Source organism: Ranitomeya imitator, chromosome 7, assembly GCF_032444005.1.
Source record: "Ranitomeya imitator isolate aRanImi1 chromosome 7, aRanImi1.pri, whole genome shotgun sequence".
Taxonomy (NCBI): Eukaryota; Metazoa; Chordata; class Amphibia; order Anura; family Dendrobatidae; genus Ranitomeya; species Ranitomeya imitator.
Window position 1 is genome coordinate 68,401,177 of NC_091288.1, and position 16,370 is coordinate 68,417,546.

Consider the following 16,370-nt stretch of genomic DNA (forward strand, 5'->3'; position numbering starts at 1 on the left):
GGATTAGTAATGAATAAGTGTCTTATTGACACCTCACTATTAATAAGCCAGCTTAATGTCACCTTACAATAGGAAGGTGACATTAACCCCTCATTACCCCACTTGCCACCTCTACAGGGCAAGTGGGAAGAACCAGGCAAAGCTCCAGAATTAGCGCATCTAATAGATGCACCTTTTCTGGACAGCTGTGGAATGCTGTATTTAGGCTGGGGGGCCCATATTCATGGCCCCTTACCAGCCTGAGAAAAGCAGCCCACACCTGTGAATTTTGCCGGGTTGGTTTAAAATCATAGGGGGACCCCACGTCGGGTTTTTAATTCATTCATTCTCCCCTACTCACGCTGCTCACTGGCACAGCAGGGAAGAATGAATGAAAGCCGCATTCAGCACCACACACAGGGGAACAGCGCTTACAGTAGCGCTACTTCTCTGGCAGCCATCCGTGCACACGGAGGACAGTGCTCACTGTCCTCTGTGTGTTCGTGTGTAGCGGCCCGTTTGTCCGGGTCAAAATAGACATGTCTGCATGTTTTGCACACGAACACACGGTCTGTGAAAACACACTGACATGTGCATAGACCCATTCATTTGATGGGTCTACGTGTGTCAGTGTCTCTGATAAGTGAGAAAACGGTCACCACATGTACCGGGGACACTGATGTGTGAAGCCAGCCTAAAAGATGCTTTTTATAGTGAAAACTAGTTTTTGCATCACCACATTTTGAGAGCTATAATTTTTCCATATTTTGGCTGACAGAGTCAGTTATGGCTTGTTTATTTTGCGGAAAGAGCTGATATTTTTATGGGTACCATTTTCGGGCTCATGAAATTGATTGATCGCTTTCTATTCCAATTTTTGAGAGACACAATGAACAAAAACCAGCAATTAAGGAATTGCCTTTTGTTTGTTTTTTATGCCATTCTGCATGTGGTAAAATTGGTACGGCAGCTTATTTCTTTGGGTCAGTACGATTACAGCGGTACCCAAGTTATTTTTTTCTATGTTTTGGCGCTTTTACACAATAAAAACTATTTTATAGATAAAATAATTATTTTTGCATCACTTTATTCTGAGAGCTATAACTTTTTTGTTTTTTGCTGATGGAGCTGTATGACATGTTTTTTGTGGAACAAGATGATGTTTTCAGCGGTACTATTTTTATTTACATATGTCTTTTTGATCGAGTTTAATTGCACTTTTTGTTCGGTGGTATGATGATAAAGCATTATTTTTTGCCTCAGTTTTTTTATGGTGTTCACTGAAGGGGTTAACTAGTGGGACAATGAGCAGGTCGTTACGGACGCGGTGATACCAAATATGTGTACTTTTATTGTTTTTTTTACATAAATAAATGTATTTATTGAAAAAATATTTGATTCTTTTTTCTTTATTTGGGGATTTTTAAAAAAATATTTTTACACTTTTTAATATTTTTTTAATTACTTTTTTACCTTGTCCCATCCTGGGACATCACTGTATGGTATCAGATCACTGATCTGATACTCTGCATTGCAGACTATCACATCAGCACCTGACAGGAAGGGAAGGAGGAATCTCAGCAGGCACTCACAAACCAACCCCCCTACAGCACCTAGAAGGACCACGTGGCCATCTTGGGGCTGGGGAGTCTCCATGGAGACCATCAGGACAATGTGATCGCATTGCATTGTCCTGATGGAAGAGCGCAAAGAACTCATTTCCTGCGCGATGTCCTCTATGCTGCTGTCACTACTGACAGCAGCATCAAAGGGGTTAAATGCCCACGATCGGTGCTAGCACTGATTGTGAGCATTTCTGCAGGGTGTCAGCTCTCACACAGAGCTGACACCTGCACCCACTCGCTGCGGCGCTCACCGATCGGTGCGCCATACCTGTACAACTGTTTGCGGGAAAGCAGCTCCCACAGAGCAGTACATGTACGGTGCATGTCAAGAAGGGATTAAACAGCACTCTTATACACAAACACTATTGAACAGCATGCAGGTAATGAATATATAAATGCATCAGAACATTGAGAGGGAAATCTAATCATAAGCAACATACTGTATATGTCAGAGACACATGAAAGATCACATTGGCAAAGTAGACTATATTGAACCATTACTGATTTTCAGAATGAAAGGACCCAATATGCATCACTTAAACCCCTTTGGCAATGTTCATAGATTTCTGTTATTGAAGCGCTAACACAATATTTAAGGCAGAGGTCCATTCAAATCAATGATAGTTTGCTTAGAAAACTGTGTTAGGTTTTTTGTAACAGAATTCCCTGGGTCTTAATTATGCTATAAATGGGATATTTTCTTATTTTATTCTAAAAATCAGAAGAGGTCCAAGATTACAAACATCAGCAATATGGTCTTTTCATATAGATCAATGACATATCAAATTAGAATTTTGTCCAACCCTTTTAGAAGAAAACTTACATTTTTTTAGATTAAACTCATGAGAGGTCAATAATATCATCAACTCCAAACTCAAATTTAGAGATGCGTCCCGAATATTTGGAGGTGCTGCCTTGACCTGCACATTAGCTCCTTTAAAGAGGTTCTCCAGGAATAGAAAGTCAATGGACCCAATTCATTATTTAATTTGCGCTTTTTTTGTCTAGTTTTTGTAGTTTTTTCGTCTGTTTTTTTCTTTTGAGCTTTATTCTTCATTTAGTATGTGCCTTTAAGTCAGTTTTATATGTGTTTGCTTGTTTTTTCTATTGTGGGCAAGGTTTGAAGTTTTCAGACGTTTTCAACTGATTCAATTGTGACTTTTTAAAAAGTCCCAAGATTTATTGCGCAGATGTACTGCAGTCTCTACCTGGAGTGATTTTATGTATGGATAAAAATGTTGTGACATTTTCGCAGAATATGTAACTTTTTGCTCTAAACAGGCATCAAAAATTTGAGGGATAAAAATGAAAGATGAAAAATGGTGCAAAAACAAATAAAAAAAAAGTTAACGAATACCACAAGACAAAAAAAGAAAATAGTAAAGATGCAAATAGAATGGAATATTTTAGCAGGATTTGACCCCCTCTCCCAAGAAAAATGTTTATTTGTGATTGAAGTGCTTGCAGAGTCAATTCCATCCCTATCTTTAGCTTGCTATTCTGTTCCTCTGTTACTGAGAAATTGCCATTTGAATCAATATGCAAGTAAGCCTAAAGTGCTTTAGACTTGACAAACCACTTTTTCAAGCCTCAGCTACCTCAACTCTATTCCCTGCCCTTTGTTGCCTTAACCTGAACATCAGTGTGAGCAGCCTCTTTTTACCTCAGCATCCCTAGTATCTGCAAGATTAGATCATAAAGACATGATGGGCAGCAGCGTGTGCCGCCTCTTATTATCTCAGCACTTCTGATATCGCCAATATTAGATTAGATACACAGGGTGGACAGCAGTATTAACAGACTCTTCTTACCTCAGCACCCTTGGTATCTCTATGTGAAATTAGAAAGATAGGGTGTACAGCAGTGTGAGCAGCTTCTTCTTACCTCAGCACCCCTGGTGTCTCCAATATTAGATCAGATACACAGTGAAAAGAGAAATGTGAGGAGCCTTCTCTTACCTCTGAAATCCTGGTATCTCAACATTAGATCAGAAGTCAGGGTGGACAGCAGTGTGAGCTGCCTCTTCTTACTTCAGCACCCCTGGTTTCTCCAATATAAGATTAGATACACGGGATGGACAGCAGTTTGTGCAGCCTCTTCTTACATCAGCATCCTTCGTATCTCTAGTATTAGATCAGATAGACATGATGGAAAGCTCTATGAGCAGACTCTTCTTTCGTTAATGCATCTCTAGCATTAGATTAGAAAGACAGGGTGGACAGCAGTGTGAGCAGCTTCGTCTTACCTCAGCACCCCTGGGGTCTCCATTAGCTCAGATGCACAGGGACAACAGCAGTGTAAGTAGCCTCTTCTTTCCTCAGCTCTTCTGGTATCTCCAGCCTTAGATCAGAAGACAGGGTGCACAGCAGTGTAAGCAACCTCTTCTTACCTCAGCACCCCTGTATCATCAGAATTAGTTTAGACAGAGGGGGAGGACAGCAAGAGTATCTCCAGTATTAGATCAGAAAGAAAGAAAGGACAGCCATGTGAGCAGCCTCTTCTTACTTCAGCACCTGTGGTTTCTCCTATATTAGATCAGATACACAGGATGGACAGCAGTTTGTTCAGGCTCTTCTTACCTCAGCACCCTTGATATCTCCAGCATGATGGACCTCAGTGTGTGCAGCCTGTTTCCTCAGCGCCCCTGGTGTCTCCAATATTAGATGAGACAAACAGGGTGGGCAGTAGTGTGAGCGACCTCTTCTTACCTCAGTACCAAGGGTATTTCAAGTATTATATCAGGTAGACATGATGGACCACAGTGCGTGCAGCCTGTTACCTCAGCGCTAGTGATGAGCGAGTATACTCATTGTTTAGGTTTTCCTGAGCACGCTCCGGTGATCTCCGAGTATTTATAAGTGCTCGGTGATTTCGTTTTCCTCACCTCAGCTGAATGATTTACAGCTTCTACAGGGCTTGAATACATGTGGGGATTCCCTAGCAACCAGGCATTCCTCACATGTATTCAGCCTGTCTAGCAGCTGTAAATCATGCAGCTGTGTCAACAAAAACTAAATTTCCGAGCAGTTACAAATACTCGGAGATCACCCGAGCGTGCTCAGGAAAACCTGAGCAATGAGTATACTCGCTCATCACTACTCAGCGCCCCTGGTGTCTCCAACAAGATCAGATAAACAGGGTGGACAGTAGGGTGAGCAGTCTCTTCTTATAGCAGGCATCACACTTACTGTATGAAAAATCGGTCCAATTCTCTCGGCTGAGAGTCGCACAAGTGTTCTCCGTTCGGTCATCCATGTGTAATCCATTTGCAATGCGTTGATGCGATTTCCTTGCATGTAAGTATCCGTATGACATCCTTATGGCTTTACCTTTCTCACTGCTTTTCCTCTTTGCATTTAATGGCTCAATGGGCTGAAATGAGGAAAATTTGTGCATTTTTCTCGCAAGTCACACTGATGGTCCATGTGGTGTCCGATTTTTTCTCGCACCCATAGACTTGCAATGACGAGTCTCAGGTGATATACGCGTAAAATTGTAGCATGGTGCGATTTCACTTGCAAGTAGTGTACGCCGAGAAAAAAAAAGGTTAATCTTCCCCATAGATTAACACTGAGCTGAGTGCTATGCCATGTTTTCTCGCATAGCACCCATCTGTATTGCTGTATGCTAGTGTGACTCCGGCCTATCTCAGCACCCCTTCTATCAACAAGTTTCAGATCAGAATATTCACTGTGAGAACATCACCCTACATATATAGGAAGGGGCAGAGCTTCCAACTCATTTGTTCAAATGATTCAAAGTCATCTACTAGCTGCAACTACTTTGTGCCCATAGTTCATTAGTGAGTACGTCCAAGGTGGATCTGTCCTTAGCAGGCTCAGACTGGCCCACAGGGTAACAGGGGAATCCCCCGGAGGACCCTGTGCAGATCTGGGCCCCCAACCCCACTGTATGGGCAGTACTTGGCATAATTCACATGATTTACTTTTACAGAAAAAAAGCAGCATCTCATTATTCATCAACCAAACTACTTAGTTTATTATTATGTACAGATATAGGTAAAATTGTGAATGAGGTTAGTATAACAATTGTATGCAGGTGAAAAGTGGGCCCCCAACGTCAACGTTACTGGTGGGCCCTTGGCCTACACTGGTCCTTAGTGTTTTACCTCACTCGGTCTGGAATAAAGTAACTGGAGTCAATTGCTCCAGTTTGTCACTAGAGGGTGCTAGCCTCTGAGAAATACCCAACGACTGAGGAGACTGCACAAGTCAGCGTGCTGAAAAGATCCATTCAAGCAGCGCGGAGCAGCTTCAGCTTCACCCCCTCCCCAGACAGAACATAATGCCGGACTGTATAGGACCCAAATTCAGTAAACAGCCCCCATCGTGTCCCTTCTCCTGCTTTATAACAGTTGTAAAAGACACGTAATGCTCTACAGCAAAATCATAGACCCACAGACAGCCATTCTTTTCATCCAGGTTTGACTTTTCACTTGACGATATCTGTATATGGAGAGACAGCAAAATATTGAAAAAGATCAAAACAAACATCATTTGTAAAAAGATAAATAAAAAACGTATATGCTCCAGTCTATGCTGTAGAGGAACGAGATATGGGTGACTGGCTGTGGCGTGGCATGTGCCTCCTCGGTGCCAGGAGAGGAGCCATCAAGCCACTTTACTTTGCCCAGATTGTTTAGGTGAACGCTAAGGCAGAAAATCGAATCTTTTCCCCAGGAGAAGAAAAGCCTTACATTATAACTCTAGTCTTCATGAGTATGAGTAACCCTTACTGTACTGATAAGAAGCGAGAGAACATAAATGGGGTAGCTAAGTAATCTTAGGTAAAAATACCCATATTATAATAACTATAGACACGTTCTGTTCTGAGTTAGTACAGCACCCGACATTTGCATCTCTTTTTTTTAAGCGCATTTATAAATAAACTTTCCTATATTAGCATAATGTAAATTATTATTATTATTATTATTATTATTATCCATAGGATGTACTTTTCTATGGCACTATGTGCGGACCAGTCTCTGTGATAAAATAACAATGACCTTTTTCTAATCCTATTTTGCTCATGAGTCATAGGCTAGAGTTGACCAGTTGTGCCCCCTTCGCTGCCCACCACTATGCCGGTTGCCCCCCTCTCCCTGGCATGTGCTGTCCTGACTGTAACAGGCGGGAGAGACAGGTGCAACCTGCATGTGGATTTCAAGTTCAGTAGCAATGCCTTATCCAATCAGCTGCACCAAGTCCTATGAGTAGGCGTTCTTGCTGTCCAAGGCGGGGAGGTCCTATGTGGCAGATCTCTGCTGCCCGTACAGCTTCCCATATGATTGTATGGAGCTAGCAGCCTACACCGTGCACTACACAGGCACATACGTTCAAGGCTTTGACAACCCCAGGACTTGACATAAAGTGAACAGAATATACAAGACGAAGAATCCAGTGTATAGAGGATACCCAGCTGCTAGGAAATAACTTTCCTGTCACTGTCAGAAGAAGCCAGGAGCCCCTGTCTGACACTTAGACATACTCTGAGATTTGGGAGGGAAGGATATGCCCCTGGGACATGTAATTTTGGAAAGGATTTAACATGACCTGCATCATAAGGATGTGTGGAGCTAGTCAGCATCTCTACTTTGGATGGCTGGTCGTGTTGTGGGCACTTGGAGCACTTCAGGGGGCATGCAGCCAGGCAGGTAAGTGGCACAGATTTGCATATACTGCATGTGTCGGACTTCAACTTGTGTAACATCGGAGACCTTATTTCCGAATCATCTCCAATTTGACCCCCTTTACCCGTCTGCAGCGAAGCTTCCGCAAAAGGGGCAGACCTCTGGGCACACACGGTGCTGCGATATTCCTGGCACACGTCCATTGTCTCCTTACACATTTCTGTGGGAATCGTCTCTTCATCTGTTGACAGCTGAAATGATAGAAGAGCCGGCGTTTCATTATTGATGAAGGAGCATACCAGGGGCTTCAATTGTGGAATGTCTATAGACTTGTACGCTTCATAATATATCCCAGACTCTGTAGTAGGTATATATCGGATCATAAAACCATTTCGACGTTGGCCTGGCATCTACGGTTCATGATAAATGTACAGGTGACATCTGCCTGGTCTACCAGTGCCCATACACCCAGAGCTCTCTGTTTACTAGTGACGTGCCAGGTACTGGTTACATGCCAGGGGGACTTACTCATCCAGACTGGCACCATGACGTGGAGATACATGTGAATCCTGCTGCGCCACAAGGTGTCTTCACATATTTTTTAACATGTTAAGACTTTAACCCTTTAGGCGCTAAGCTATCAGTCCTATTTTATCGTATATTTTCCGCCTGCCAAATATTGTCTCATATAAAGTCACAATTAGAGCGATCACAATGCAGACTAAAGCTTTACGCGCCATCTAATTATGTTTTTTTGGAAGAGGCAGGTAACAGGTGGCTGTTTGTGCTGTGGCGTACAGGTGTGCAGCCTATCCAGGGCTATCACAGGGCGATGACAGGCCACGCTGTGTACGGACTGCTCTTCATTCCTCTTCCTCCTCTGTTTGTTGTGTATATTCTCACTTCTGGTCATGCCTGTTTGACTGCCTCACAAGTGTTCTCACTTGTGTCTACACATGTGATGGGCCAGGCGAAGATACGCATGAGTGCAGGGACAAATGCTTTCTACGGGATGGACATTGCGGTCTTTTTCAAGAAAGTTCAATGACCATTAGATGGAAGGATGTGGAGTAGTATGGTGCCAATATAAGGACCAGCATAAGTGTAGGTCAAGATTCATGTAGCAAAGATCGATGAATAAATATTCCTTCTATCTCCATCTATCCAACCATCTATATCTATTAACGATCTAATTTATCTACTTTCTTTCAATCATCAATATATCTAAAAAAGAGAAAAATTGAAGCAGCTCCCATCTGTAAGCTGCAAAGCCTCCAAGGTTGTCACCTCAAGGAAATCTCCCAAAATTGGAGGCAGCACCCTAAAGTTCGATGGTGGAAAAACAGATTTTAATAAGCACATGCCCATTTTTCCACCATCAAACTTTGGAGTGCTGCCACCATTTTCTATCTATCTATCTATCTATCTATCTATCTATCTATCTATCTATCTATCTATCTATCTATCTATCTATCTGCTCATCTTCCATTTATCCATCCATTCTATTTTGGTTTTTTTACTTTTCATCCCATTTATTATATTTTAACCTTGTGATTTCTTTCTTCGACCATGTGCGTAAATTTCCACACCCACTTAGCCCGCCGCAGTTTGTGATTGGACCCGGAAGCCTGACATGAATTTACATGTGCATTATTTTAATTGTAAAATCTATGTTGCTGATAATGCGCGCAGTAAATTAGACGTGCTGTAGGTTACATGCCTCCAGTCCCATACGGTATATCATTACACGCGGTGTGCAAGCATTGTTATGTGACCGGACTGCACGCCGTGCATTGTCACTATCACGTCCAGGACATCAGGAAGGTCCAGGTGTATTTATATTCCTACTAGAGTTATGGTTTCATGCCAGGAGTCCGTATGTAACCGCCATTGGCCTCCTTCCCTCCTGTTTATTTGCACAGGGGCTGGCCTGATCACTTACTAGTTTATTTTCTTTTAATGGGATGTGTGATGTGTACACATGGTATTACACGTGCAGTGCACTTGCAGGCTTGTTGATTCCAGAAACCTCTTCTTAAATCCGGTACCTGGAGCTTTTTCCTTGAATGTTTGGTGTTTTATATGACATTTATTTGCCTGATGCAACCTGCTCATGATGATCTTCGGAGGCCCTAAAACACTCGGTGGTCACATCATGCCCCTGTATGGCATGGGTAGAATTTTGGTATTTAAAGAGTTAAATCAAAGACTTAATGTGTGGCATTGTCAACCCTGCTCTGCTCTTTTAACTCTTTATTTCTTGCCCAGCCAGAATCCGTGACTTAATGGGTTCGGTATTGTACAGAGGCCGCCTCTTGGTTGGGGCTGAAACTTACGACCTCGGAGGTCTATCATTGTGTTGTGGCTCAGTGTGCTGCCTCTTGACACATGACCTCATAGCTTCTACATTTGTAATGTCAAGAGCCTTTTCTTTCTAGGCCTCTTTATTTTTTCTTTCTTACTAAGTCCATGGTGTGGAAATAAACTTGCCAAATGGCCTTTTACATACCCAAAATATCCCATATCTTCACTAAGTAAATCGATCATTGCTGTTTATCAGGGCGGATGGGCGGTATAATGGGAAGCAGCATTATTTTGGTTCGTCTGTTGTTAATAGTCACTTAAGCAAATGAAATGATGTTCATTCCTGGAAGACAAATGTAAGTTTTTGCACACTAGCGATCACACAGAAATATGCAAATATTATCAGGTTTGTGCACTTACCCACCAAGCACTTCTACCTACACTAAAATCATTAGGACTTGTCTGTGGCGACGCTTGTATCAGGTCACATATTCAAAATTGACTTGTGACCCGCTGTGGATCCCAGTCTGTCACGTCATCGATACCCAAATGGGCACGGCGGTGAAGTGGTTAAACCATATCATTAAGCCGGACAGCAAAATATATTCTAGCTGACTCTCTGACAGGTGAATCCTGACATCTCTGTGCGGATGATAAGAATACGTATGAGGCCTACGCTGGGAAGATCTGTTTATTCCCTTGGTCTTACAAGGATTTGGAGTTTTAGCTCCGTTCTCTTACAAGCTTCTAATTTGGCTGCAGCAAAGTTTGAATCACTGATTTATTTAGCAGCACTTTTATCTAAAGGGTAGAGAGAGTGCGTTGTTGGAATATATATATGGGGAATATATATAAATCACTGCATATATGTATATATGTATATATATATATATATATATATGTATCAGTAAATAAATATATAGAGAGAGATAAATATATATATATATATATATATATACATATACATGTTATGTAAAGTGTAGAAAAATACAAATATAAAAATAAAAAAGTACATATATATTTACATAAATATGTTTTAACATATTTACATTTTATATATGTGTATATATGTATATATATATATTACAAAAAGGTGCATATATGCAAGTGTATATATATGTCTACTTACATATTTTTATTTTTGTGTAACATATATATATATATATATATATATATATACAGACACACACCTCAGACTAGTATATACTGTATGCACTGCCATGTTCATGTTAAGGACACATACTTTATGTTGTACTGGACTTAAAAATAGTATCTATACATATATCTACAGTATATATGTTGGTATATATGTATATACATTATATTCACTTATGCTTTTATACCTGTAATGTACATTCAGGGCTTTATGTGGTCGACGACCATACATTATGTCTGTGACACCTATGCTTTTTTTTCTTGTATTTTTACTTAATTTTTGCCTTTTAATTCTTCATTACACCAGAACACATGCACAAACCTTACATAAAGCAGAATACATATTTTACCCAATCACTCGGTGACAATATATGCTTAACTGTAATTATATTTAGCATTTGCATTTCTCTTTCACAAACACTAAAGAAAACCAGAAAATGTTCCTTTCTAAAAATACCCTGAGATTTGACGTGGGCTCATTATTAGCCTGTGACAGATAACACCAGCAAATAATACACTTTTGTTATGGCACAAGACAGGCTTTTGTGGCTGGCATTGTGCAGCGAGACTGAATGCACAATCCTTCGCACTTCAGAGGCCGCTTCAGAAAAATGTCTCTTTTTCTGGAAACACATTAGATTAAATACAGTAGAAATAGTATCTGAAAATATTTAGAATGGGATAATTTACCCGAAAAATCCAAACGTGGCCCATGGAAAGAGAACATTTTTCCTTTTAGTAAATATCGCTCCGAGCGGAAATGTGAAATTCTATAAAATTCTATAACAAATGAATTTATATAATTCTTATCGTCCTTTATGGCTCATTAAATTTAGTTGGAATCAACGTTTAAATTATCTGCTCTTTACATTTCATCTCCAGAAATTGAAAATTTTGGAAATTTTTTTTTTTACATATAAATTTGACAGTCGACTCCTTCTTGCTCCTTGGTATTAACACTTTATTCACTGGAAAGGAAGCAATTCATTGGATTTGGCTTTGTTTTGGTATTTCCTTGACACTCACAACGCCATCCCCCACCCTTCCAGTTAGCAGACTGCTATAAAGAGTTTGTTTTGGTCCAAATGAGAAATTAAGTGCAGATAAGCAAACCATGCTGCCAGAGGGCGACAAGATGTTGAGTGAATTGCTTTTAGATGAAACAAATTAAGGAACGAGAGAAGACAATCTGCTTCTTGCATTAATAGACACGTTCAGTGTTCAGAGGGGAAGTAACACATTTTTTAGAGGCTAATTTTATTTTTAAAAAAATTAAAAAAAAGGTTAAATTGGTCCCTTATCTATGGGCATGGCAGAAAACAGATCAGTCAATGATATACCAATATTAGTGTATTAATGTTTATGGAAGTTAAAATAAAATCCCAAGACCTGGAAAAGGAATTCTTAAAAATATCTTTAGTTTTCTAATATTTTAAATTTTTGGAAAATATTCATAGTAAAAAAAAATGTACAGAAGCCTGTGTGGGTCTAAGGAGCGTTTACACTTTGGAAATCTTTTATATTAATTCCAAAATAATCATCGATTTGTTTAGATAAGAAGTTAGGTTTTTTTAAATTCCCGGGACCTTACAATCTAGTTGGTGTAACAGGCCACATTCAAGAAACCAAGAACCAGTCCTAAGAGCCACTCTGAAGACGCCCGGACATTAAGGATCATTCATAGCTGGAGGGTTAGTGTCGTAAGAGCTGCAACTTGATTTAAGGGATTTCGCGCCTGGCAAAACTTCAGTTGGAAATCCCGAAAATTCACACATATGAAGAGAGGAAACAGTTTTGTATGCAATAAAAGGCTCGTTCAGTAAGAGATTAAAGGGAGAGTATTCAAAAAAGCGGAAAGTCTAGGCAGTTAAAGTGGCACAAGAGATATACGGTATCTGGCACGGATGCTCATCGCGAGGCCTAGAAGTGGAAATCGCAGGTCCATTGACATCTATTCTATAGCTTCCTTTCTCACGTGATACATTCAAGAAATGGCATCTCTATATAGAAAAACATACATCAATTACAACACACGGCATTCCCCTAATGAGAAAGACATTAGATTTTTAATTAAAACAAGTTAAAAAGAATTTATAACACCTGTGTACCAGTAAATCAGAAGGGACAGGTGGAAACCATGTGCTTAAAAAAATCAGCACCTTAGAAACGACAACCACTGTAGTTTCGACACCAGTTTGTTGACGCATAGTAGGGGTCATTGCATTTGCCACCCAAATTGTGGTGCAGTTTGCAACATTTTCTGATCTTAAGTACCACTGCCAAATTTATCAGTCTTGTTTGCCATTTAATACCCCATTTTTTTAGTACCTTCGTACCTTCTGCAGAAGGACGTAGATCTGGGGATTTATTATGATGGAATATAGGCTGAACTGGATGGACAAATGTCTTTTTTCGGCCTTACTAACTATGTTACTATGTTACTATGTTACTACAGGTCCTTCTCAAAAAATTAGCATATAGTGTTAAATTTCATTATTTACCATAATGTAATGATTACAATTAAACTTTCATATATTATAGATTCATTATCCAGCAACTGAAATTTGTCAGGTCTTTTATTGTTTTAATACTGATGATTTTGGCATACAACTCCTGATAACCCAAAAAACCTGTCTCAATAAATTAGCATATTTCACCCATCCAATCAAATAAAAGTGTTTTTTAATAACAAACAAAAAAAACAACAAATAATAATGTTCAGTTATGCACTCAATACTTGGTCGGGAATCCTTTGGCAGAAATGACTGCTTCAATGCGGCGTGGCATGGAGGCAATCAGCCTGTGACACTGCTGAGATGTTATGGAGGCCCAGGATGCTTCAATAGCGGCCTTAAGCTCATCCAGAGTGTTGGGTCTTGCGTCTCTCAACTTTCTCTTCACAATATCCCACAGATTCTCTATGGGGTTCAGGTCAAGAGAGTTGGCAGGCCAATTGAGCACAGTAATACCATGGTCAGTAAACCATTTACCAGTGGTTTTGGCACTGTGAGCAGGTGCCAGGTCGTGCTGAAAAATAAAATCTTCATCTCCATAAAGCATTTCAGCCAATGGAAGCTTGAAGTGCTCCAAAATCTCCTGATAGCTAGTTGCATTGACCCTGCCCTTGATGAAACACAGTGGACCAACACCAGCGGCTGACATGGCACCCCACACCATCACTGACTGTGGGTACTTGACACTGGACTTCAGGCATTTTGGCATTTCCTTCTCCCCAGTCTTCCTCCAGACTCTGGCACCTTGATTTCCGAATGACATGCAAAATTTGCTTTCATCAGAAAAAAGTACTTGGGACCACTTAGCAACAGTCCAGTGCTGCTTCTCTGTAGCCCAGGTCAGGCGCCTCTGCCGCTGTTTATGGTTCAAAAGTGGCTTTACCTGGGGAATGCGGCACCTGTAGCCCATTTCCTGCACACGCCTGTGCACGGTGGCTCTGGATGTTTCCACACCAGACTCAGTCCACTGCTTCCTCAGGTTCCCCAAGGTCTGGAATCGGTCCTTCTCCACAATCTTCCTCAGGGTCCGGTCTCCTCTTCTCGTTGTACAGCGTTTTCTGCCACATTGTTTCCTTCCAACAGACTTCCCATTGAGGTGCCTTGATACAGCACTCTGGGAACAGCCTATTTGTTGAGAAATTTCTTTCTGGGTCTTACCCTCTTGCTTGAGGGTGTCAATGATGGCCTTCTTGACATCTGTCAGGTCGCTAGTCTTACCCATGATGGGGGTTTTGAGTAATGAACCAGGCAGGGAGTTTATAAAAGCCTCAGGTATCTTTTGCATGTGTTTAGAGTTAATTAGTTGATTCAGAAGATTAGGGTAATAGGTCGTTTAGAGAACCTTTTCTTGATATGCTAATTTATTGAGACAGGTTTTTGGGTTATCAGGAGTTGTATGCCAAAATCATCAGTATTAAAACAATAAAAGACCTGACAAATTTCAGTTGGTGGATAATGAATCTATAATATATGAAAGTTTAATTGTAATCATTACATTATGGTAAATAATGAAATTTAACACTATATGCTAATTTTTTGAGAAGGACCTGTATGTTACGTAACATTAGGGATCTCAAGAAAATGGAACACGATTAACTTTTTGGCTCTTAATATAACATATTTATGAATGCAGTTCTACTGTAATGCAACTGCAAGGCAGTTGCACACAACCTCCACCAGGGGGAGCAGGTAAGGGGAAACAGGTAGCACTGACCATGTAGCACCACAGAACAAAGCGCGGACCACCACTAGGAGGCGGTAGAGTAGTCAGACAGGCTGGTCGGCAACAAACAGGAAGATGAAGTACCAGAGGTCACAGCAATGCGTGTGGTCAGAGAAAAGCCAGAAATCAGAACCATACGGGATCGCGGGATCCAAAATGTGGGACAGAAGGCGTAGTCTGGGTACAAGCCAAATAGTCAAAGCAAGATGGGAAAATTAGTAACCGATACAGAAAGCAGAAGGCAGGGTTCAGAATTCAAGCCAAGTCATACACTTTAGGGAAAGACCCAACACACACAAAGTCAGGGATAGGGAATGGGTCAGGCACAAATACGGGTAGTCAGAGGCAGAAGGATCACTAGGGTATACGGGTCAGCTGCTCAAGCCAGAAACTGGAACTATCACTGACAAATGCTACCAGAAGTGGCACCAATAAATAGCCACCCACAAACCAAAGAGAGGCAGGAAAGGTTAACCCCACCATAACCAGGCTGGGGAAAGAAAAGCAAGAAGCAAACCCCAACCTGGATCATGACACCTACTAAAATGTTACAGAAAAGTTCCAAATTTTAGACTTGTAATAGTTGTTTTACAAAAAGGTGTGGATCAAATACATTTATACAAATACATTACAGTCTACAACTAAGAACACTGAAAGTGTTCGAAACGCAGCAAAAGAACTTTAATTCATGTCTGTCTGGAATTTTTAATTATGAAAAACAAAGCTCTATAACTTTATCCTACCTGTGTGCTGGACATACCTCCGCTTCCAGCCATCTATAATACCGCTGTTGAGTCTGTGCACCTGACTTCGGGACGAGCTGGCGGATATTCATCCTACAAATACCTTTATGTTACAAAAAACTTTTAACATGTACAAAAAGTCACAATTTATGCAAAATTCTACATTAACATTCAACATTTGTCACATTAGACTCCTTGCTTTTATCTAACATTGAGAAGTTTACTACAATGCGAAAGCTGTGCTGGGGTAATTTGTGCCAAATGTATATTTAGGGTGCAACATTTGATAAAAATGAAAGTTGAGAATTTGACTCAAATTACACCATTTTTTTAGAACAATAGGCCACTGTTTAAAAAGTGAAAATTCTATTGTGTTAATATTAAGCCCTTTCCAACGTTGGGCATAATAGTATGCCCACAATGGACTCCCTCCCTTTGATGTGGGCTCCGGCGGTGAGCCCACATCTTTCTCGGCACATGTCAGCTGTTTTGAACAGCTGACATGTGCCCGGAATCGCGACGCACCCATGGCTATTAACACGTTAAATGCCACTGTCAAACACTGACAGGGGCACTAAACATGCATTTCTGACAATCGCGCTGGAAATCCACCTATCAGTGACCCCCGTCACGTGATCGCGGGTCACCTATGGATTGGCACGACAACCAGAGGTCTCC

The 16,370-nt window shown here is 40.8% G+C and overlaps 1 protein-coding gene across 2 annotated transcripts in view; it reads left to right on the plus strand.

Annotated features, from left to right (window-relative positions):
• The first annotated feature begins 6,852 nt into the window (after positions 1-6,852).
• ERBB4 (erb-b2 receptor tyrosine kinase 4) overlaps positions 6,853-16,370 on the plus strand; it is a 1,426,503-nt gene continuing 1,416,985 nt past the window's right edge. For both annotated transcript variants that reach the window (XM_069733421.1, XM_069733420.1), the window contains exon 1: positions 6,853-7,278. In XM_069733421.1, the coding sequence (XP_069589522.1) occupies positions 7,173-7,278 (106 nt within the window). In that variant the 5' untranslated portion in view covers positions 6,853-7,172. The remainder of the gene's footprint in view (positions 7,279-16,370) is intronic.